Source organism: Pleurodeles waltl, chromosome 5 (genome assembly GCF_031143425.1).
Source record: "Pleurodeles waltl isolate 20211129_DDA chromosome 5, aPleWal1.hap1.20221129, whole genome shotgun sequence".
In the NCBI taxonomy this organism is placed as follows: domain Eukaryota; kingdom Metazoa; phylum Chordata; class Amphibia; order Caudata; family Salamandridae; genus Pleurodeles; species Pleurodeles waltl.
Genome location: NC_090444.1, coordinates 683611246 through 683635187, shown reverse-complemented (window position 1 = coordinate 683635187; position 23942 = coordinate 683611246). Strand labels below are relative to the sequence as shown.

At 44.9% G+C, this 23942-nt stretch overlaps 1 protein-coding gene across 2 annotated transcripts in view; it reads right to left on the bottom strand.

Moving 5' to 3' along the window:
• Nucleotides 1–23942, bottom strand: part of TMEM181 (transmembrane protein 181) — a 373980-nt gene that overhangs the window by 81013 nt on the left and 269025 nt on the right. For both annotated transcript variants that reach the window (XM_069234585.1, XM_069234586.1), the window contains exon 10: nt 20167–20258. In XM_069234585.1, coding sequence (XP_069090686.1) covers nt 20167–20258 — 92 coding nt within the window. The remainder of the gene's footprint in view (nt 1–20166; nt 20259–23942) is intronic.

The following is a 23942-nucleotide window of genomic DNA, read 5'->3' as shown; positions in this document are numbered from 1 at the left end:
CTGATACTTTCAAGTCGCGACATCCTAAATGCTCTTCAGTTCAGCTGTCTCAGAGACGAACCTAAAACCAATACATTGCAGAAAGCGACTGAGGTAAAAGCAAAATGTAACAAAACAACATACACTTTGAAACAAATAGTTTTGAATGCTTTGATATTTATTAATTTATTGATATTTATTATTAAAACATTTAAATGGCTGCTACAATGCAAGAGCCGCCGCCCTTTTATCTTGATGAGTGGAAGAAGTGTTGTGTCCATGGCACACTGTCTTTCACAAAATAATCCTGGTACAGTGTAGACACTTATCTCTGCTCTCCGGCTTCTGTGGCACTCACATCTTCCTGGAACATTGATATTAAAATTTGCTGTCTGGAACTCTCAGCATGCCCCCCTATCAAAGCAAACTAGGTGGCAGTTCAATTTTGAACAAAGGGTAGTGCTGATGTTCTGGACGGCCCTCATCACAGGTCTAATTCCTTTCTTGATTCTGCTGTTTTTCCAAATACCATAACCTTTAATGTCCTCACGCCATCAGCAAATCTAGAAACGTACTCTTTTAAAAAATATATTTTTATTAGAAATACAAACAAAACAAGTGTGTACTGCAGTCAAATCCATCATGTGGGTCAAAGTACAGTTAATCATCGCCAGTGTCCACCCCCCCCATGCTCCCAAGACCCTCCCTAGAGTTCTCTTCCTTCCCATATCTCAGTCCGTCTCCCCAACCAATATTTATGGTGTGCTGTATTCCTCGGGTTCCTCCCCCATTGCTACTGTACACAGCCCTCCCCTGTAGGAGTTCCATTTCCTCCAGATATTCTGCCATTTTTTGGGGCAGCCCCCCAGGCCTTCATAAATCACTTTCTCTGCCAACATACACCAATCTAGATCACGTCTACAGTCCTCTAGGTCAGGTGGGTCGGGGGCCCTACACGCCCGCGCTATATTACGCTTTGCCACTATTAAGCCTAACTTCATCCATATGTGAACCATGCTGGCACGGTCCACATCACCATTCATATAAAAAAAAAAAACACCATTTGGGCTGAGGCTCTATAGTGCTTCCACATACTACATTTAGACAGGATACTACTGCGGACCAGAATCTCTGTATCATTGGACAGGCCCATAACATGTGATAGAATGTCCCTCGCTGGCCAGAAGTTCAGGAACACAAAGGCGAGGCCCCCTGCCTATTTGGGCCCGTGTTGTGCAGGTGCAATAACTCCTATGTAGTACTCTCAGCTGTACTAATTGAAACCTTGCTTGTATTCCTACCTCCCTGGGGGATGCTAAGGCATGTTGCCATTCCTCTTCATCCATTACCCCTACATCCTGTACCCAGCATGTTCTCAGGTTTTTACATACCTCTGGTAAGTTATTAATTATTTTAAGATACGTGAGAGACATGGCCTTTTATGTAAACGTTCTGGTAATAATCTATCCTCTAACAGGGAGGGCTCGGGGAGGGCGGTGGGGTATCTTCTCTTCTGGGCAATACTTTGCGTGCATGTCTGATTTGGAGGTAGCGATACATCTGTCAGGGCCAAATGGAACTCCACCTGGAGGTTCGTGGAGAGAAGAATGCCCCCTTCCACCCATAGGTCTCCCACTTTTGTGAGTCCGATAAGGTCCTATTGATTAAATCTGGATTGCGTTGCCAGTGTGCCTAGTGCTGCGGTTTCCCACAAGGGGGTGCTCTGTGTAACAACATTATTCCATCCCAGCAACTTCCGTGTTTTAATGCTAGAGGGTTTGGGTAAGCGCTGTCGGAACTGGGAATGTCTGTGGTCTACGTCCACCATACAGGGCCAGTGGGCCCCCTCCTGGCTGCATTGCGTCCCTGTTCATGCAGAATGCTGGCTCCGTTTCCGGCAAGAAGGTCCATTGATTAATTGTAGTGAGTTGGGCTGCTCGGTAGTAGTTGCGCACGTCAGTGAGGGCTATGCCCCCATCAAACCAGCTTCCTGTGAGCTTAGCTACCACTATTCGAGCCGGTCTCCCATCCCACAGGAGTGTATGTATATCCTGGTCAGTGGCTCGAAAGTATGAGGCTGGGACAGGTACAGGGTGTTGTGAAGTATATAGAGGAACCGGGGAAGGGCCATCATTTTGAACACGGCTGTCCTTCCCAGAAGTGATAATGGCAGGGATCTCTATCGCTCAACATCTCCCCTAAGTCGTCGCAGTGGGGGCTCTAAATTCTGGATGCAGAAGCTAGTGGGTGTTCCAGTTATAAAGATACCCAGATATCGGAACCCCTCCGTTACAATACAGGCCCCACAGCCAAACAGGAGACATGGGGCTGGCCATATAGTATATAATTCATTAACTTGTCCCAGTTATTATACCTTGAGTAATGACGGAAGGTCATAAGAATGTGCATTACCTTGTCCAGGGAGGAATTTGGCTCCGAAATATAGAGAAGAAGATCGTCAGCATATAAAGATATCCTGTCTTCCCATCCCTCTCAACATTGCAAGCCTCTAAGCAACGGATCTCCGCGTATCCTGTTGCGTCCCACACTGGAGTTTAAAGACTGGGGAAGTACACTGGTTGACAACCACTTGTGCCATGGCTCGGTATACAGGAGGCGCACCCAGGCTGTAAATTTTGGTCCAAATCTTCTTAGGACTTCAAAGATATAGGTCCAATATACTGTATGGTGTCAAAGGCCATATTGGTATCAGGCGAAAACACTAGTGCTGCCTCTCATATTCTACGCATCCTACCTATGACCCCATGTAGGCGTCTCTAGTTCAGCGATGAGCTTTGAGCTGGCATAAAGCCAGATTGGTCTGGATGTATCAAGGAGAGGATCACCTTGACCAATCATGTGGCAAATATTTTAGCTTAAATTTTGACTTCCGCATTAAGAAGCGAAATAGGCCCATACAAGGCACATTTCTCAGGTGGTTTGCCCTCTTTGGGTATGACCACTATGCTGGCAATTCGCTGATCCTGAGACAAAAGACCCTGAACTCTACTTTCCCTATACATCGCCAGTAAATGTGGCTCAATGGTGGACGCCCTAAGTATGTATAATTCCATGGGGATCCCATTGGGTCTCACTGCTTTACCAGAGGCCAGGTCTCTTATATTGCTTGTAATATTTCATCCTGCGTTATGTCATGCTCTAATAGTTCTTTGTCTTGGCGGTTGAGAGTCGGCAATTTAATATGGGATAGTAATTCCTGGATGTCAATGGCAGAGGCCAATGTGGTTTTAGAGTACAGGGCAGTGTACTATTCAGCAAATGCATCCGCTTTCAATCGCCCTTCACGCACCTGACCCCCATTATGAGTCTCTTTCTCAGGAACACATCTTCTGTTTCTATCTTTTCTCTCCAGCCAAGCAAGCAGTTTACCCGCCCTATCTCCCACTTCATATAGCCTACGCTGCGTGGCCAAATGGTGTGTGTGGGCAGCTTCCATCGCAGTGTCTCTATATTCTTTTTGTTTTAATGCCAGCTGGTGTGTTTTGTCTACTTGGCCAAGGTCCCCTAATCCCGCCTCTAGGTCTCTGTATGTGCATTTGCATCTTTCCTATGCCCTACTAATGCTGAGACCCCTTGCCCCTTTATGACCGCCTTGTAAGCCTCCTATAGTGTCTGTGAGGATTTGACAGACCCTACATTTTCCTTGAAGTAGCTTTGGGCTGCCCTGATCATGTTACAGTGGATCTGCTGTATTTTTAGATGCCATGGACTAATCACTAACCTCCGATGTCCTGACGGAGCCTGATTTACGTATAGTGCCCAGATTGGTGAGTGATCTGATATTCCTCGTGGCAAATGCCTAACTTCTTTATAGTAACCAATCTGATGGGGGAAAGTAAGGATGTAGTTGATTCTTCAGAGGCTTCCATGGGCCCCTGACAGAAACGTATATTGTTGCTCTTGTGGGTGACAGGTACACAACACATCAATAAGCCCCATAGCTGCCATGAAGTCTGCCAGAGAGTAGTGGGATCGGGCCACTTGCGGATGTGGTCATCTATTTTGAATCTCACAGTGTGACCCATTGAAATACCCGCCATAAGGAGGTCGCTATCTGGCAATTTTAAGAGCAGGGTACTAAGTTCAGCGTATGCATCCGCGTGTGAGCGTGGTGGAATATACACGGAGATAATATTCAGCGTGGTTTCACCCCATGTCCCTGTGAGCGCTGCATACCTGCCATATCTGTCTACCCATGTGTCTGTGATTGTAAAGGACCAGGACTTGTGCAGTCGGATCCCGATTCCTCAAGACCCCGTGGTGTATCCTGCATGTGCTGCCATTCTATATCCCCCTCAGTCTAAAGCTCAATATGTGTTTCCACACAGATGCATCTCCTGCAGGAGAACAATGTCAGGGGCATGTCGTTTTAGGTATTGCAACACCACTCCTCTCTATCTTATCCGCACCCGTTCCAGGAGAGCAGTTTAGTATTCACAGCTCTGAATATCACTATCCCAAGTTAATGCGAACACGAGCCCAGTTATCTCTGGGTAAGCTAGGGGCAGGGCAATCTGTCAGTCGGACTGTATCGGCCTCAGCATTCTGAATTCTCGTGGCATCCAACAATTACTTATCATACTAATAATCGACTTACAATTGAACCAAAACATACCCCACTCCCTGCATGGTCAGTCTGAAACTACCTACCTCCCCAACTCTGCAGAGCGCCTGTCGTCCATACCCAACATGTTAAAGTTAACTTTTGGGAGAGTTGTCGCCTGAGACGTACATCCCGTATGCTTCATCCATATCTGCAAAGGTTTGCTACATTACTATTATTGTTGTTACCATTGGTGTTATTGTTAGGCTCCGTTGCAGGGCAGCAAAGTCCTGTGTTGCTGTATTCCCCGACAGTGACAGAACAAAGGTGTCTGGTAGTGTGAAGGTTCCCCCCACGCCCTCTCAACGTCTACTCCGGGAATAGAATGTTCCTAGCCATCTCTCCTTTGGCCATTTATTCTGTGAAGTAGTTGCCCATTAGGTGGGATCAAAATGTTCTCCCACATCTGGTGCAATGCTTGGGTCCTCTTTGGTGCCTTCCCTGGGTCCCCGCCTCATTTCCTCTACTCACTAGTTTTGTCATCCTGTTCTTGCTCTTCTCTGTGGTTTGCCCGCTGTTCACCAGCCCTCGAGCCATGCCCAGGCTTCAGTCAGAGTCTCAAAGAACCATGATTTCCCCTCTGCGCTATTCTGAGTTTGGCAGGAAAGATCATTGAGTATTTAATTTCTCGTACTCGTAATGACTTTTTAACCTCCAGAAAATCCCACCTCCGTTGTTGCACCTGGAGTGTGAAGTCTGGGGAAAAACATTACCTTTGCATTTTTTTTATAAAGGATTGGGGGAGGGGAACAGCTCTTGCCGTTTGCAAGATCAAGTCTCTATCCCTGAAATTAAAGAGTCTGGCAATGATGGGGCGAGGTGGTGCTGAAGGCCGGGAAGGCTGTTCGGGCACTCGGTGGACTCGCTCCACAGAGAAGAATTTGGATACCCCTTTAGGTTGCAATTCCTTAAGGAAGAGATCCTCTATAAAAAAATATCCACCACAGGCCCTTCAGACCTCTCCGGGATTCCCACAATTCGTATATTGTTTCTTCTTGATCTGCCTTCATAGTCCCCCAATCTGGCCTGCATGGTGGTGGTGAGAACCTGCAATTCATTAACTTGAGTCTTTAGGATGGCGTTGTCATCTCGGAGGGTGGAAGTGGATTCCTCGACTTCCTTCACTCGCATGCCCATGTTGCGTAGATCTGCTAGCAAGAGGCCCCCTTCCGTTTTTTTTTTTTTTTTTTACAAAAAACATATTTTTATTGATTTCAAGTAGTAACATACATTACCAGTCATTGAGTACATTCCAATAGTAATTGTTATGATATACAAAACACCTTATTGTACATTTGCAGCGTTGTCATACATTGTTACCAATATGTGCATTAGGTGTTACTGACATGGTATAATAGCTCTGTACTTTAATCGTAACAGTTTCTCTTAATTAGACTCAAACCATTTACATTTCTGAACAACTTGTAGTACCAACTTGACATCTTGTTTATGTATTTGTTAGAGTCAGTGGCCGTTATGCCAGGAGTTATTACTATCTGTCCTTGTCCTTATGGTTTTATACCTACTTGTGATGGTCTATTGGCATTTGTGAACATTACTTAATCAATAGGGCCGTAGGACTCGGGGACTTATATGTACTTATCTGAATGTCATCTGCTTTACTCGCTGTCACCAAGTCGTCTATCAGATCATCCCAATCTTGGGCTTGGGCTCTTGACTTCGCACCCCCCCTATTCTCTTCCCTCCTGAGAGCAGCACCTTCCGCTTTTCCCCATTCGATTACTTCTGTACTCCACTGTGTCACCGTGGGGGCTGCCGTGGCCTTCCAGCGTTTGGTCAACAGGCGCTTTGCTAGTATAAGTGCCAGGTTTATCAGTCTTAGAAGCACTTTTTTTTTTTTTGGACATGGGAGCATGCAGAGTATACATGCCTCCACTGTATAGTGTACGATATTACCTGTCAATTTACTTAATATAGTGCTGACTCCCATCCAGAATACGGCTATGCCTGGACAGCTCCAGAGCATGTGTAGGAGTCCTGCATCTGCAACTCTACACCTAGGACATGCTCATGGCACTGCAGGGTATAATATGTGCAATTTATGTGGTGTGAGGTATGCTCTGTGCATTGTGACATATTGAATAAACTTAAATCTCGTATTACGTGATATTTGACTAGGGTATTTTAGTACGGTAGCCCACTCTTCACCTGATAGTTCTGTATTAATGTCTGACTCCCATTTAATTTTGAGCGGCGTCAGAGGCTGCGACAAGTGCGACCCGAGTCCCTTGTAGAGCCATTTTATTAAGTGCCTACTGAGGCCTATACCGTGTATAGTATGTACAAGATCATGCGTAGGGGGTTCCAAGTTATCCGGGGCCGAATGCTTTTTAACATAATGTGTGATGTTGACATGCAGGAGGAAAAGCGAAGGAGGTAGACCGTGTTCGTGTATATAGTCAATGTGTGTAAGCAAACGCTGGTCTTTAAACAGTGAACCGACGGTATTGATTCCCTCCTGGGACCAACTTTGTAGTTTAGTGCAGGTTAGTACGCCTGTACTGACTGGTAGGCCCAGCAGTGGTATATTAGGAGAGTAGGGGATCATGGTAGATGTGTATTTGAGCGATAATTTCCAATATTACAGGGCTACATTTAATAGAAGTGGGACATTCTCCCTGACTCTAGTTCCTGGACATAGTAAGGCATGTATGCTTCCTTTATCCAGCATTACTGGGGTATATTCTATTTCCTGCAGATTTCTGCCGGCCAGCAAGTATGCCAGCCATTGTAGTTGGCCCGCCACACAGCAGGCCTTAAAATCCGGTGCGCCCATGCCCCCACGATCCACAGGCAACTGCAGCTTGGCCAAGCTAATTCAACGCCTCCCTCTACCCCATATGAGCTCCAGAGTGGAGTGCTTTAAAGTACGTTTCTGGTACCTTCACTGGTAAATTCGTAAAATAGCATTACCATTTTGGCCAGTGCCAGTCTGCATGCGATTGACATTGGTAATGTTATCCAGAACTGGATCTGTGGTTTGAGTGCGTTCATAGCTCTTTTTAGGTTACCTTATAAATCCGTCGGGGTACGATAGATTTGGATACCTAGGTATCTGAATGTATTAGTAGCCATTTGTAATCGCTGCTCCCCACATGATATTGATTTACCTTCGTCTGATCGGTAGAAGGAGAAAGCTATGGATTTCCCAAAGTTTATGGCCAACCCGGACAATGGCGTGAACCTCTGGAACACGTGTGCAACTGCGTCGGGGTTATGACGGAGGTTTTTGAGATATAGTATAAAGTCGTCTGCGTATAGTGAAACCGCGTGGTTCGTATTTCCTATGTCAATTCCCCAGGATCCACCCTCTTGCCTTAGCAGCTGCGCCAGAGGCTCTATCGCCAGGACCAACAGGAGAGGGGACAAAGGACATCCCTGCCTAGTGCCTCTACATACAAGGTAGGGGTCACAGAAATTCTGTCCCGTGCACGCTCTAGCCGTTGGCTCCGCATATAATAGACGGACCCATTTTATATAATCATGTGGGATCCCAAACCTCTCCAACACCACCAACATGTAATCCCAGTGCAAGGAGTCAAATGCTTGGCGTAGGTCTAATGAGAGACATCCCGCATGCGGGTATCGTCCTTTAGCCGCAGCCATTACATGATATAGTCGACAAATATTTAGGGAGGTGCTCAGAGTTGGAACAAATCCACATTGATCCGTGTGTATTAGGCTGTTCACATAATGGAGGAGTCTTTGCGCCAGTATCTTCGCTAATATTTTATATTCCGTGTTTAGTAAGGATAATGGTCTGTAGGATGACATGTTAGTTGCATCCTTACCTCATTTCAGAAGGGACGTCACTATTGTCTATTGCAGTGTCCCACTGTTAACGAAGCCTACTATAATCGTTCCAAGTGCGGAGCAAGCTGCGCATCATATAAGGCATGGAAGTCAGATGGGAGGCCATCTGACTCTGGTGTTTTATTACGTGCCATGTTTTTAATGGTCTCTCGTATTTCTCCCCGCGTTATTTGTGCGCCCAACCTCAGTCTGGCCACCTCATGGAGTGTCGGTAGTTCAATGTTAGCTAGGAAGGAGTAAATTTTTGCCCGATCCACTGCGGTGGGGCGGAGTACAGTGCAATGTAGTAGCTCAGAATGCGGCGTTAATTTCCAATTGTGTAGTTATATTATCTTGCTGTGAAGTTCTAACATGCAGGATAGGAGTCGGGGATAGTTCTTTTTTTTTTATGAGGTGCGCAAGGAGAGTACCCACCCTGTCCCCCTCGCTGTGTGCGCGCTCCCTGTATTTAGCATAGTCGAATTTCCGTAATCTTTCGATGAGTTGTGCATGTTCAGATCTATCTTCTTGCAGTTGTACTTTGGTGGGGTGGGATATTGACTCTGTTTCCGATCTGCCTAGTTGGTCCTCCACTTGTTTAAAGTCACTCGCCATAGTTTTCCACACTCCTGATACTGCTCCCATCAACGCAAACCTTATCACTACTTTAAATGCCTCCCATTCCACCAGTGGGGAGGACGCTGACCCTGTGTTGCTGTCAAAGAAGTGTGTGATCATCTGGGCTATTTCTTCCCTTAGTGCGGTGTTCTCCAATACCGATGGCTGCAAGCGCCACGTGGGGATGGATACAGATAATCGTCCCCTTGTCAGGGCCAACTCTAAGGGGTTGTGGTCTGACAGTGTCTTCCCTAAGTACGTGGTCTTTGTCATCTGTGCCAGCAGTGATGTCGTGCAGACAATGCGGTCTAGTCTCATATGCACTTCATGTGGGTGTGGGTAAAAAAAATAATTAAAAAAAAAAAAAAAGTATTCCCTCATGCCGATATTCTTAGCCCTCCATATATCTGCAGGAGACCAGCCTTGTAGCCAAATTCTCAGTGCATCTGCTTGTCTCTGTGCATTAGTTCCAGACAGTGGTGGAGTGTTGCGGTCCAAGGCGACGTCTAGCACCGAACTGAAGTCTCCTCCCAACACCCAGGGGATGTGTGCCCAATGTATCAAAGTCCTCCTCGATAGTCGTTCCAGAAAGGTGTCTTGTCCACTATTAGGGGCATAAATGCTGGCCAGAACTATGGGTTTCCCATCTAGGTTGCCCCTAATTAATGCATACCTGCCTTCCTCATCTATCTTGGTATCTATTACTTCAAAAGGTACCCCAGCCCTTATCCATACAGCCGCCCCTCGTGCAAACGCTGAATATGATGTGTGTATGAATTGTCCTCTCCACTTTTTGCAGAGTTTCATCACCTCGTGGGTGGTTAGATTAGTCTCCTGTAAGTATGCAATGTGTGTTTTATGGCGATTTAACTGAGCCAATATTCTGTCTTTTTTTTTTTTTATAGATCCCATACCCCTTACATTCCAAGTGGTAATGTTGTACTCACGTTGTGTAGCCATACCGAGGTATTGATAGAGCTGTCACTTCCCAGACCCACTTCGGCCCATATTCCCCATAAGCTAGTACGCATATTATGTATGTGGATGTTGGTTTTTGAAAATAATAAACAATGCTGTGTCTAAAACTAAATACTAGGTAAAGCCTAAACTAGCTCTGCCAAACTTTCCTGTAATGCTGAACCATTATGTTACAACAAAGCAAACAATTGTTGAAGGAGCCTACGCAATGGGGCTGTACAAGATGTGTGTTCAATAGTTCTTGCCCGAGGTCAACTGGTTCCTCTGTCTATAGTGTGGACCGGGGAGCTCTACCGCCCGAGCCCGCCATTTAGAAGAGGGAGTTATGGCCCCACAGAAGATGGGTGTATAATCAATGTTGGTGCGGGGGAGTGTCTATTAAAGGTCTCTTGCTGTCTGTGGGGTGATCATAGGAAACAAAGCCATGCTTCCCTCCGAGTCAGATGCTGCGGTACTGTCCATTGAAGAGAATATGCTGATTGGATTGCATCATGTTGGCCTTCCAAAGCCTGCTGTAACGTCGGGCCTGATTGTTTCCCCTCATCGATTGCGGTTTATTTAGCTTGTCTCTGCAGGTCTTATGGTATTGGCCCAAAATTTGAGCACCACTTCAGACTTTGAATGTGGGAAGTTTTCATCGAGCCAGGCACAGGCTAGGTCAGGTGTCTCAAAGAAGCACGATTTTTGGTTAAATAGAATTCGCAATCTGGCCGGGAATAATAGAGCGTAAGTTATCCCCTCTGCTCGTAGTCTGTTTTTTACTGCCTGGAAAGAAACTCTACGTTTCTGGACTGACAGGGTGTAATCTGGATACAGGGAGATTCGGGTGTTGTCTACTACGATGGGGTCTAGTTCCCTCGCTGCCTGTAATGTGACATCTCTATAGTTCAGTATTTGCGCAATCATGGGGCGCGCTAGTGTTCCCGGCGGGGGCTTCCTACCTGTTATACGGTGTGCCCTTTCTACTGCAAAGTGTACTGACAGGCGATTATTGATTTCAGCCAATCTTCTATATATTGTGTTGGGTCTTTCCCTTCCTTTCCCTCCGTAAGTCCAATGATGCGGATATTATTGCGTTGCGACAGCCATTCTGCATCCTCCACTCTTTCCTGCAAAACTTCCACTTGCTGTTGGAGTAGCTCGATAGCAGTCTTGTTTTCTCTGTGGGTCAGGAGAATCTCTGAGACTCTTGATTCCGTCTGTTTCATTCTATCCGACAATTTCTTCTGGTCGTCTTTTAGGATACTCAGTTCTAATGTGATCGAGCCCAGCCTGTGCTCTATTGCTAGTTGAGAGTCTTTGATTTCCTGCAGGATGACGTCAAGCTTGTCCGCATGACCTTTCGCTGATGACACCAGAGTTAGGCCATTAGGGGTCGGAGTCTCCACATCCTCAAATTGCTTGCCCTTTGTACGTCCCATGATTTTACTTCTCCGTGTGGGATCCGCCCAGCAATTCAGTGCGTCAGAACGTATAGTTGTTGCGATAGGGGGCCCGCAGCGGTTATGCTTTTCAGCCCTACAATTGGGGGCTAATATTTTTTAAAAATCTGCGTCAGGGATTCTTATGCTGTAGCACAGGTGTAGCCCGGTTGACCCTTTACTGCACAGTATTGAGCCCAAGGTCGTCCCAGGGAGGGATCTGTGCCCAGCGCACAGTCTGTTTTTTCCTCCACACTCACTGTGAGGGAGATGTATTGTTTGCGTTCTTTTGTTGCTGCGCTTGTCGAGCGTTATTGGCCCTCTCGCCCCCTCAGCGCTTCGTTACTGTTGCGCGCCTTGAGCAACCCTACCCCGCCCCCGCACCGTAAGAGGGGGTACTGAGACATACAGCGAGCGACCCACTGCGGTCCGCACTGTCGCTTGATGCACGAAGTAGGCAAGCGTTCCGGCGCGCAGCTTTGTTATTGGGGGTACGCCTTTAATTATCCAGATTACGTCCTCCTTCGTGGCCGCTCATCACTCTGCAGCCCCCCCTCCGGTCATCCGGTCCGCCGCCCTCTCTTGTGTCTTGCGTCCTCGACCCACTCCAGACGGGGTGGGGGGGACTAGGAGGGACCGGACCAGCAGCTTTGATGGATCACAGCCCTTGCTTTTTGCTCCTAATTCGTGCCGCAGCCGCTCCCCCGCTCATCGCTATACACCTCAGTCTCATGCCGCTTCTCGATCGTTCTTCCTTCCGCGCCGCAGGCCCCGCTCACAACCGGTGCTCTCGGCACTTCTATGCCTCCGGCGGGGAGTTTCTGATCCACTCCCTGGGTACTCGGTGTCCTCCCCCACTCTGTGAACGGTCAGCCATCCATGGAGAAGCCCGACTTTTCCCGGATTTTAATTGTTTGGCGGGCCCGGGTCGGGAGCACCGCGATTAAGCAGCCACCATATTGGGCGGTTAGCCACGCCCTCCAGGCCCACTTCCATTGTTACCAAGTCAATTTGTGATTCTAGGGATGTTCGAACCCCTTTCATTGTCTCTATCACATCTTGAAGTGTGGGGGACACCTCCTCTGTCACTGTCTGCGTTCTCCGGTCTGGGGGGCCTTCTGCATCTACTGATCCTTTCTGTATGGCATATTTGTCAAGCTTAGTTTGTTGCATTGCTTTGCCTCCACGTCCCTTAGTTTGTTGCATTGCTTTGCCTCCACGTCCCCCAGTCTTCATATCCCTGGATCAAGACGCGCTGTGTGGCCAACCTTTTTTTTTTTTTTTTAAAAGGGGCTGCCGTTCTGTATTCACCGCCAGCTGCCAAGGGATCAAACAAACCCCTCAGCGGCCTATTGGTTTTCCCTCCAGGCAGCCCCTCTCAAGTGCTAGGATTGTCAGTATTTCCTCCAACTTTGCACGTTTCAGAGCCTGCTCACCACCACCTGGTGAGTACTCTGTCGTGCTGTTTAGTCTGTGATGGCAGGCCAAGGCTACTACTGACAGGGTCTTGAGTGCTCTAGGGAACATCCTCTCAAGTTCTAGTTCTTGCCCCAGTACCTTCAGTCTCCCTTTCTCTTCCCTGCTGGGAACTTTAACAGGTGCATTCCTCGCTGTCCGATACGACCGCCAATCCCTGGGGTCCTACGTCATTGCTTTGTCCTTGCTGTCCCCGTATATGCCCACTCCTCTGCAGAGCCGCTCAGAGGTGGGGGCCTTCCCTTCTCACCACTTCCCTGCTGGGGATCAATGACGCTTTCCGCTAGGAGAGGCTGCAGCCGCCACACCCTGGGGGCCAGTCCTCTGCCTCACACTCAGGGGGCCCCGGGGACACCTCACTCCCAGCTAAATAGAGCAAGTCCACCTGCAGGCAACCCTGGCACGTTTCTTCCTCTCACAGCCTCACCTTCACACCGCCGTCGCAGCTCAATTCATCATCTTCGGGTCGGCAGTCTCCTTGACTCCCTTCTCTGTTATTAACCTGAGATCCCTGAGGCAGGCTCTCTCCGCCGCAGCCCCCGCGGTCTCTGCTACCACTCACTCTCACTCAAGGTCACCAGCGGCTGTCTTCACATTCCCCTGTGTCTGGATCTCTTCTGTAGGACCTACTGCTTCTCTTCTTATGCTGGTCCCATCAGGCAGGCAGGGTCCCAGCCTCGGTCTTGCCTTTTCCCTTTCACACCGCCATCGCAGCTCGATTCATCGTCCCCGGGTCAGCAGCCCCCTCGGATCCCTTCTCTGTTATTAGCCAGGGGGCCAGAGGTAGGCTCTCTCCTCCCCAGCCCTCGCGTTCTCCGCTACCACTCGCCCTCACTCAAGGCCGCAAACATCCGTCTCCACACTACCCCGTGTCTGGATCTCGATTGCAGGGCCCACCGCTTCTCTTCTAATGCTGGTCCCATCAGGTGGGAAGGGTCCCAGTCTTTGTCTTGCCTTTTTCCTGCAGTGGGAAACAACCATCACGTTTCAGCCGGCCGGGCTGGCACAGAGGCCCAGATTTTTACACCGCTAGGCCGCTGTACCTCTCATCACGGTTAGCCAGACTTGCATCGGGGCATTTAATCGTTTTTATATCCCTGCAGGTGTTTATCGGATGGATGGACAGATATTTTATGGATTTAAGCTGCTTAGGGGCTCAGAGCCTCACTAGTTTGGGCCATCTTGGATGGCAGTTGGCCACGCCCCCGAAACATTCTCAACACTTGCACAACAACGCATTACTGTCTTATTGCTGGGCTCAGAGAGCTACCCAGGGTTCTTGAGAGGTAGTGTGCTCCCATTTACATTTTTTTAGACCACCTACGTCCTCACACATGCGCACACAACTCTAGTTTTTTAACAGATCATGGCATTGTAACATTTGGGACTACATCTCTTCCTTTGTAGATGATGGCTCCCTCTCCCTGCTCATCCTGCAAGACTAGCTGACAATATTCAGCTTTCTGATTTGGCGACGAGAACCCCTGGCCACTCTTGAGTTGACATTATTTGATATATAACCTAAAACAATTTTGACATGGCTTTTCTATGATTTGCCATTCCAAATTAAGCAAAATACAAAAGAATAATCCTAATATACATTGTACACTCCACACAGTATCACTAAGTTCTCTTAGCATTCAGAAACAAAACCAAATGTTGACTAGAGCCTCCCAATATTAAGAAAGAAAGACCAACAAACAAACTTGATTATGTAGAAGAGCAAACATTTTAAGTAAGAACACCAGATATGGTCTCTGAAAACTACTTTGATCTTATGAAAAACTGTAAACTGTTTGACAGATGATGTACTGAGCAAACATTACTTCCCACAACAAAATGAGCATGCTGTTACAAGTCTCTTCAAGAGCTTGAAGAATTTTCAGCACATCACTTCAATAGTAAAGGAATTACACTGGGTAATTTTTGAGGTATGCATAATCTTCAGTATCAGATGCATCCCATACAAGATCCCCCACATACGCGGCCGAGACGACTGTAAGCAATCAACATCACACGAGAAGCCAGACCTCATCAGACTCAAAACTATGAAATATACGAAGATCCAAGGCTTCCCATCTCCATCTAAGCACCTAGGATCTGGAAAAACATCACCATCATCATAAAAACTGCTATATACACCATTAAATCAAAAAGAAATTTGAAGACATCCTTTCAAAGAGCACTACAGCCAAACATTGTAGGAACCTATAAGTTACCTAGCCCCTTCTAAACAACCATGAAGCATATGTCCGAGTTGCACAGTTTGGTACCCCTTGGCTTACCAGCTCGGCTTGCAATAAATACAAATACCTCTACCTCCCTATACATTTATGCCACAAGAAAAGACAAGGATCTGCCTGCTGGACATATTTTCCCATCATACTTTTTTAACAAGCACTGCTGCATCACCTATAATAGGTTGTCAATATTGCTCAATAAATTGATACACCAAGGAAAGACCATCCTACATGTGAAAGGATCATCAGGTAGAGAAGGCTAATATTAACATCCAACAGCAAGGTGAAATACAATTTGACATAATATACAAAGTGTTTAGTGTAACCCTTTTACAAGGATGACACTTTAGCCTTTCTAAAAAAAAAAAAAAAATATGCAAAAATCTCTGAATAGACATACAAATCAGCTTCTAAGGCCTAGGAAGCAAACTGCTTAAGTTAGTCCTGTATCGTACAGATCAGATATCCAATATTTTATACCGGAGGATAGTAAGTCTGCATGGCAGCTTCTTGAACAAACACTGACCTGCAAAATGGCCAAAAGCCATGCAGTGCAGTAATGAGGATTCCCTTCATGACTACAGACCAGCAATATTGGGGGAAGTGTTACTCGTATCCCTTACTGGTCTAATATAAACGTTACTATATCACTTATGTTCTGGGGAAACTAGGTGTAAAGTCTTGCCATTATGTGTGTTCTCTTGCTCCACAAACGAGGACAGACTACCCAGAAGATGCTGCCCATATTTTCTGGTTTAGAGCTAATTTCTAGCAATCTTCGAGAATGCAATAAGCGTCATCTTCTGGTTTGTTTTGTGTTTCTCTAAAGTGCCATACCTGAAGAAGTACTTGGTTTAGAGAAGTGAAAATAAAACTCTGGGAAGATGTTGTCCATCTTCTGAGGGGACCCCTCATTCCGTTAGGATGTAAATGTTGGCTGACTGTACTAAGACTATCTTTCAACTGGATGTGAGATCAAAGGTGATAACAGCTTCTTCATCATCAACACAAGCTTTATTCGGTCAACATAACCATCAAGGCATCATAATACAATTAGATTACAATTTAAAATGTAAAGAAAGAAAAAAAAAAAAGAAAATCATTAGAATATAAAACATAAACCAATAAAATACAGTATTAAACCTCACAAATTTTAAAATACTTATATACCTAAAATTAATTCAGAAGAAGGTTATTCAAGAAACGACTTCGTGTATGCCATGCAGCCAAAAGGAACTTGCTAACTGCAAGAATTAAAAGTTTAGAAGTGTCACTCTTTAAACATCCTCATTGCTGCACAACACTGGTTCAAGCCCAGATCTCAACAAATTAAACTGATCCATTTTGATTGTGGAATAGAATAGGCAGGACAAAAAAAATGAAGTGCTCCACCGTTTCGGGGCTATCATGACAAGCTGGACATAGATCAGATGATGAAATAGACCCCAGCTTCTTGATAGAGGCAACGGCAGACTCCCAAAACGGAAACGTGCATACAACTCCTTCCCCAGTAAATCAAGTATAAGGTCTGAATATGATTCATACTGAGGAAGCTACTTAAAGTCAATAAATGAATTTGTCAAACCACCATGGGATTTGCTGCAAATGGACTCGATTCTTACATAAAACCAGTAAGTTGTTATCAAGACGGTGCTGTGTATTTTTTGCAAGCAATGTGGGTTTTCCCAGAACCTTGCCAGTCCTAGAATATGAAACCAATTTGAAACATGTCTGACCCATGGAATGGAAGTCACATTTGGTCTCTTTAAAAGATCAAGAAAAGAGTCCCTATATACAGCAAGTTTGTGGACAGTCCAAATCCTTATCCAGTAGAGTAATGGTCTTAGGACTATCGTATCCATTATACGATTGAACCCAAGATCCAGAAACATTGGAATTAAAGGTGTACTACGCGGTCATGCTATTACAGCCCTGGCAAAGTTATTTTCTTCCACAGATAATCTTTTACACTCAGAAAACCCCCATATTTCAGCACCATTGGCAGCCGCTCCCTGCACCTTTGCCAGATAGATTTGAATAGCTGGAGGTACAGCTTTGGATACAGAACTTTTATAAAAACGCAGGATAGCGGCTGCTCTATTCTGGGGAAGCCCCACACTCTTGCTAATCTGATCCTCCCAATGCAAATTACTTGATATCCTCACACCTAGATAGTCTATTGAACTAACCCAATTTAATGGCGTCCCATCTAAATTAATGGTACATCTCCTACAAGAACCTGGGCTAAACACCATTAATTTAGTTTTGTTAACATTCAGCTCCAAGCCATAGTTCCTGCAAAAAGATTTAAATCGATCAACAAGAATATGAAGACCCATAGGGGTCTTAGAAATGAGGAGTGAATCGTCAGCGAAAAGGAGGATAGGGATCTTCTGAGCATTCAATGTGGGAGCGTCATTTTGGCAAGAAAACAAAACGTGCACCACCTCATTAATAAATAAGGTGAATAAAATAGGGGCCAAAACACAACCCTGACGTACTCCCCTCTGAATGGGGATTTTTTCTGTCAACTCTCCTTGATCACCCCATCTCACTTGAGCATAAGTGTTCTCATGTAGCCGCCGTAGGAGATCAACTATATTGGATTGGATGGAATTTTCAACCTAAATAATACTTCCCATAGTTTCTCTCTCGGGACCAGATCAAAAGCTGATCGTAGGTCCACAAAGACAACATATAAGGGTTGCTTGGTAAGGGCTACATACTTCCAATATAGAAGCACCAGTCTAAACACCTGATCTATTGTGCTAGTTTTGGGGCGAAAGCCCGCCTGCAATGGGGAAAAAAACCTGTTGATCTTATACCCAACTTATTAGTCTCTCCAGAAGCTGTTTGGCAAACATTTTCTGTAAATTATTTTTTGTAAATAGGAATTATTTGAGCACCTTTCCAAGTACTCAGACTTGCACCGCCTGCAGCAATTTTATTCGAAATCAAATTTATGTACCTGGACCAAATGATTGGTTCAGATTTATACAAGTCTCCCAGTATCTTGTCTGGGCCAGGAGCCTTACCTGATTTTAAGGAGTTGATTGCGGCTAATGTTTCCTCTAAGGAAAAGAAAATGCAACCCACAGGGGTATAAGTATCCAAGCTGAGTAAGTCAGAGCCGTCACTGAAGCTAGGTGGTGATAAAGGAGCTAGATCACCACTACGGCAATTACAAGTTAAAGAGTTAGGGGGAGCAGCATAAAGTTGGGTGGGATGGATCACCCAAGCCTCAGGTTGTATGTGATTTCTAATGCTGCTCTTACTCCCTCTTTGTCTTTTAGATAGTAGCTTCCAAAATTAGATTTAGTTGCAGCTAGCAAATCCTGCCAAATATAGAGTCTTCCCATAACTTTTTTGCTTGCATTGTGGCCTTCTTATATATACATCTAGCTAACTGAATCTCCCCCGGGGAACCATTCATGATTGCAATTTTTAACGCAGACTTAGCCTTTGCACAAACCTCATTAAACCATACATTGGTAGTCTTCGTATTAACAACTGAAAATTTAGAGGAGGTGTTTTTATAGGAGAAACTCTGCAGTTTCTTCAACAGTAGTTTATGAATACTAAGAATGGGAATATTATTAACTTCATATTCTTCATAAACTGCTATCTCATCAATGAAAGATTTATAAATCCCACTTATTAAATAGGGGTTAGACAATACCTTCGGCCAACAAACTCTTGTAAGGTTATTACTCAACAGTAGGGTAGGGACCACTGTGCGTTGAGCGTGCAGTGATCTCCTAAATACATCCCCACACAAGGTAAGAAGCAAGGGATTATGGTCACTCTCACAGCGAGGTTCCACCTTCATGTCTTTTAATAAAGGCCACAGCCTAACAACCACTATAAAATAATCAATAGTACTGGAGGAAGTACCTCTTTTAAATGTAGGCGCCATATTTAAATCCGAGGGCGTACATCCATTGCAGGCCCTAAGTCCATATTTTAAGCATAATGTGGCCAACTGAGAGGCCACACAAGAACGGGTAAGTTGGCAAGTATTCATTAATTGCAGGATTCCCCACAATTCATCTTCTTCAGTTAATCCATTATTGAGATTCAGAGTAGAGGGTTCAAAGGTGCAATTCAGATCAGCCGAACAGCTTATTTATTTCTAAAATTCTGGCCACTGGCTGATGGGCATAGAGCGTTCTACCCTGAAGCAACCATATACTATGCAGCTGAAGAGGAGTCTGCACTGAAGGCGTAGTTGTCAGAATGGGCAAGTTCTGACAACTACCCCTTTCATGCAAACTGGCATTCATAGCTGGCATTATTGAGTTACTTCGATCAATATGATCCGATCTCAGTGGCCCACAGCACGTAGTCAGTGACTGTGTAGACATTCATGAAATACGTGTATGCACAGTCTTATCAAGAGTGCTAAAATGACTTGCTAGGTTATGATTCTTCATTGTACGCTCAAAATTCTGGCTGTGGGATAAGGATACTTGGGAACTAGGCTTTGCTCAAAGATCACACATGTGTTTAGGATGAGCATTCAAAGTATATTTTCTGTGAAGGGATCCATCTGGACTCCTTGACATATACTGTCTATACTGATGTTTAAGTGTATCAATCTTGCAGCTGCTTGTAGTCAGGCTTCCTGAAACTATTATCTTGGTACATTAGCTATAGGCAGTCCCCTTAGGTCTTAGGACCTGGTGGGTTTATTATTGGCCTGGTAATGGTGGAATGAAGAACAGTGGTATAATAGATGGCTAAGCTGGTCTGGAACCTGGTTTACCTAATTCAACTGCAAAGTGATTAAACATTTTAAAGAAAGACATGTAGTGGGATTTGGTAAAAGTGGCATGATCTGTTCCAGCTGAAACTATGAATGAAAGGTTGGTAAGAAAGTAACTCAGATAATCTGTCCTTGAGAATAGAAGCACAACAAATGGATCCAGATCAAATACTATTAGCAACAAGGTCACACATCTGAAACGGTAATAAACAAAATAATTAAAAAATATATATAAATAACAAAATAACTTACGTTTGCCAAATACCCAGAGTCACTGATGCCATCCACAGAAGCCCAACAATGAAGACTTTAGGTAAATAGAAAGTCAGGCACCGTCTTTCTCCCTGCAGGGGAAACAAAAATAAAAACTCTTTCTAGTACAGAAGCACAATTTTAGAACAGAGAAATTGATTATATACCAATTTACAGTAGGCTCTGAGCTTGGCAAGCAACTCAAATGAAGTCTTCCCAATGTTGGTGTATTTTGGTTTGCCATTTCCAACTGTGAACAACTACTTTTACGGAGAACTGCACAAATATATTCCTTTTCAATGTCAATTACTGTTCTTCTGAATGACAGAAATATAGTCTATGATAGAAGTTTTGGATCACTGGGTTGTCCACACTGTTCATTTCTTGACAGCTATTCACAGAAAGGACCCTTTTTGTTGGTTCAATATTTACCTTATCTTACTCTGTAGTAATGCACTGGGTTTCTATTCTGTACTTTTTCAAACTAATTTCCTGTTTTTGATTCCACAAAAAGATTATGAGCAGGTGCTACCCTCTGGGTGAAAAGGGCATGGTAAAATACTGCTTACCACCCCTTCCAGTTTCATATTGAGACATGAATGTGTAGAAGCAGTTTCCAATGAAACACTTGTAACTGGTGTGCTATGTACACACCTTTCTGGGAATTTAATTGGTTCCTGCCTAGTCCTACCTTTCACCTTTTTGACAGATTTAATTCCTTGGCCTTTCCTTCTAGGATTTGAGGTACATACTACAAAACCATGTAAGAATGTGGTCTCTGGGTATTCTCCAACCAGTCTTCATCCATGTGAAGATACTGTTTCCAGAACTATGGGTATATCACAAGAGGGGTCCCTAAAGTCATATATATAGTGGGAAAACAACCTTTCATTTCTCAGGGCTATACCCCACTCTGAATTCTGAACTGAAATTATTTCTTGCCCTACACAAGTCATACACTGTTTGGGGTCACCGGGTAGACGAGGCCTACCGGATCACCAATGTGTTTGTTGGGGTTGTTTACCACTCATGTCCTAGGGTCTGTTCTGCTATGGCTCTGCAAACTCTGTCAACTACACACTTTGCGCACCTGACTCCCAGTAGTGAGGACGTACAATTAAAGGCTTTAGAGGGAGATTGTGTTGGGGCAGACTCAGCATTCAACAGTCAAAGGACACAGTAAATCACTATCCAGCCCAGTACTCTTCTTATTAGTAAAACAAAGTACACCACAGAATACTACACTATTAGATGGGGTATCACTACAAAGTTAAACATTCCCACCCATATGTACTAAAGCATTGCACCCTCTACGACTGCAATCTGCCCTGCTCTACAGTGTCCCCTAATGTCTACGTTCAACTCCCCGCATGTTGAGTTTAGGCAAGAGTGGGCACAGATGCAACTTTGACTAAACTGTCACCACATTAGAAACTAGTAATCAAGTCAAACATCTTTTAGCCCCAAGAGTTTCAAGTAGTCTTCTTTACCTGTTGCAGCCTCTGGGCTGGGTCACATCTCCAGCTTCGGCACCAACAGCTCATGTGAGGTTACACATCACTTTGGCAGAGGCAGTAGTAATCCAATGGGTTGCTGTGTGGCACCTCGTTGTATGGGTCAAAATTTCCTGTACGCACTTCATGAAAACCATGCTCTGGGAGATCAGGTGACCCTCAAGACATGGGTCAGTCAAAGCAATTCTCTGACTTGGTAGTAAGCATTTTCCCTGTGGTCCACGTACCGGAAACACAACTGGGCCTCTCTTCCTGAACAGTCTTTCCTACAGGGCAAGATGCTCCGCTTACCTCTCTGTGCAGGCAGGCTTCTGGGCACTAAGCAGACCCAGAGGTTCTCAAGCAGTTTCCTCACCTCTGGCAGAATTGCTGTCATGCAGACATAAGCCTAGTCTCACAGCATCTGAAGTACTCCCCAGGTCACTCCATTCCATGGTTAAAAAGAACTTGGAACTGGAACAATGTGGAATGGTTTGGGTCCCACATGTATACTCATTTTGCACACTGGAATGTTCATCCATGCTCTAGGGTCTCAAATCTGGTTTGGGGGGGGGAAGGGGGGGGGCCCTTTCAAATGCCATTTTCTAGCTGTAGTGCAGATGAAAATTAGTTACTTACCTGTAACTGCAGTTCTCCAGTATTGGTATCTTTCATAGATTCACATGCTTGAATCATCCCCGTCGTCGAGGTGGGAGCCTCACGGTAAACTTAAATACATAAAGCAGTAAGTCCGTGAAAGTAAAACCAGTAGGCCCTAGTAGGCCTCATAGGGTATTTTACAGTCTATCCACTTGGTTTTGTGAAAAGACCCAAACTTTAGTATCAACCAATCAGGATTCAGCCCCTCCCAAACACTCCCAACAGAGGCTGAATTCCCTCAGATTTTCTAGTAGGAGTGTGAAGTTTTATATCTGTATAATAGGGGAGCCTCTGAGGGGAGGAGGGTGGGTCGCATGTGAATCTATGAAAGATACCAATACTGGAGAACTGCAGTTACAGGTAAGTAACTAATTTTCTTCTCCAGTATTGGATCTTTCATAGATTCACATGCTTGAATCAGAATAACGAGCAGTAATGTCTTCTTAATTAGTGAATTACATTAACTGTAATTTTGTCTGAATTTTATAAGTGATGTGAGTTACTTTGGTTCAGCTTTAAGATCCACGTAAAGATCTATATTAACATACATATATATATATATATATATATATATATACCTATATATCCGGAGCCATCCGAATAGAAGAGCAATAAAAGCTGTGTGGCAGAAACTCCTGACACAATTTATTTTGTTATTATGAAGTCTACTACAAATTAACGCTGTATAACAAAGTGAACAATCCGAAGTACAAAATTAGAGTAAAACACACCGTAGCTACTAATGAGACTAAGAACGAATAACGAACATACCTCGAGTGTGGTGGTGGGATGTGTAAGAGGCTCACCTTAACGAAATAGATGCCTCAGCACTGTCTGTCCCACTGCTGTATCGACGTTGTTAGTTTCCTCAAGACAGTAATGCCTCGTAAATGTGTGCTGGCTGGACCATGTTGCTGCTCTACAGATGCTATGTAGTGGTACACCTGCAAAGAGTGCAGCTGAAGTGGCTACCGATCTTGTAGAGTGGGCTCTGACCTTGGTGTGGAGCGGTTTTCCTGCTTTTGAATGGGAGAATTGAATTGCCAGGCCAATCCATCTTGCTATAGTCTGTTTGGACACCGCATGTCCCTTTCTTGTGCCGCCAAATGCTACAAATAATTGATCAGATTGGCGGATGGCTTGAGTTTTCTGTAGATAAAACTTTAAACATCTTTTAATATCAAGAGAATGTAACGTCTTCTCTGCTATTGTTTGCGGATTTGGAAAGAAAGTCTTTAAGATGACTGGTTCATTCAAGTGAAACGTTGAAGGAACTTTCGGGATGAATTTAGGATTTGTACGCAGGATGACACCTGAGTTTGTGAATTGGAGGAAAGGTTGTTTGACAGTGAAAGCCTGAATGTCGCTGACTCTTTTTGCTGAAGTAAGAGCTAGCAGTAACGCTGTTTTCCATGAAATTAATTTTAGATCAGCCTTGTGGATCGGCTCAAAAGGAGCTTTCATGAGCTGCATCAAGACAACATTTAGGGACCATAATGGTGGAGGCTTCCTAACTAGCGGGAAAGCCAGAAAAAGGCCCTTCATGAATTGTTTGACAATTCTTGTAGAACACAATGAGACTCTGTCTGGAGATCTGCGGTATCTGGAGATTGCAGCCAGATG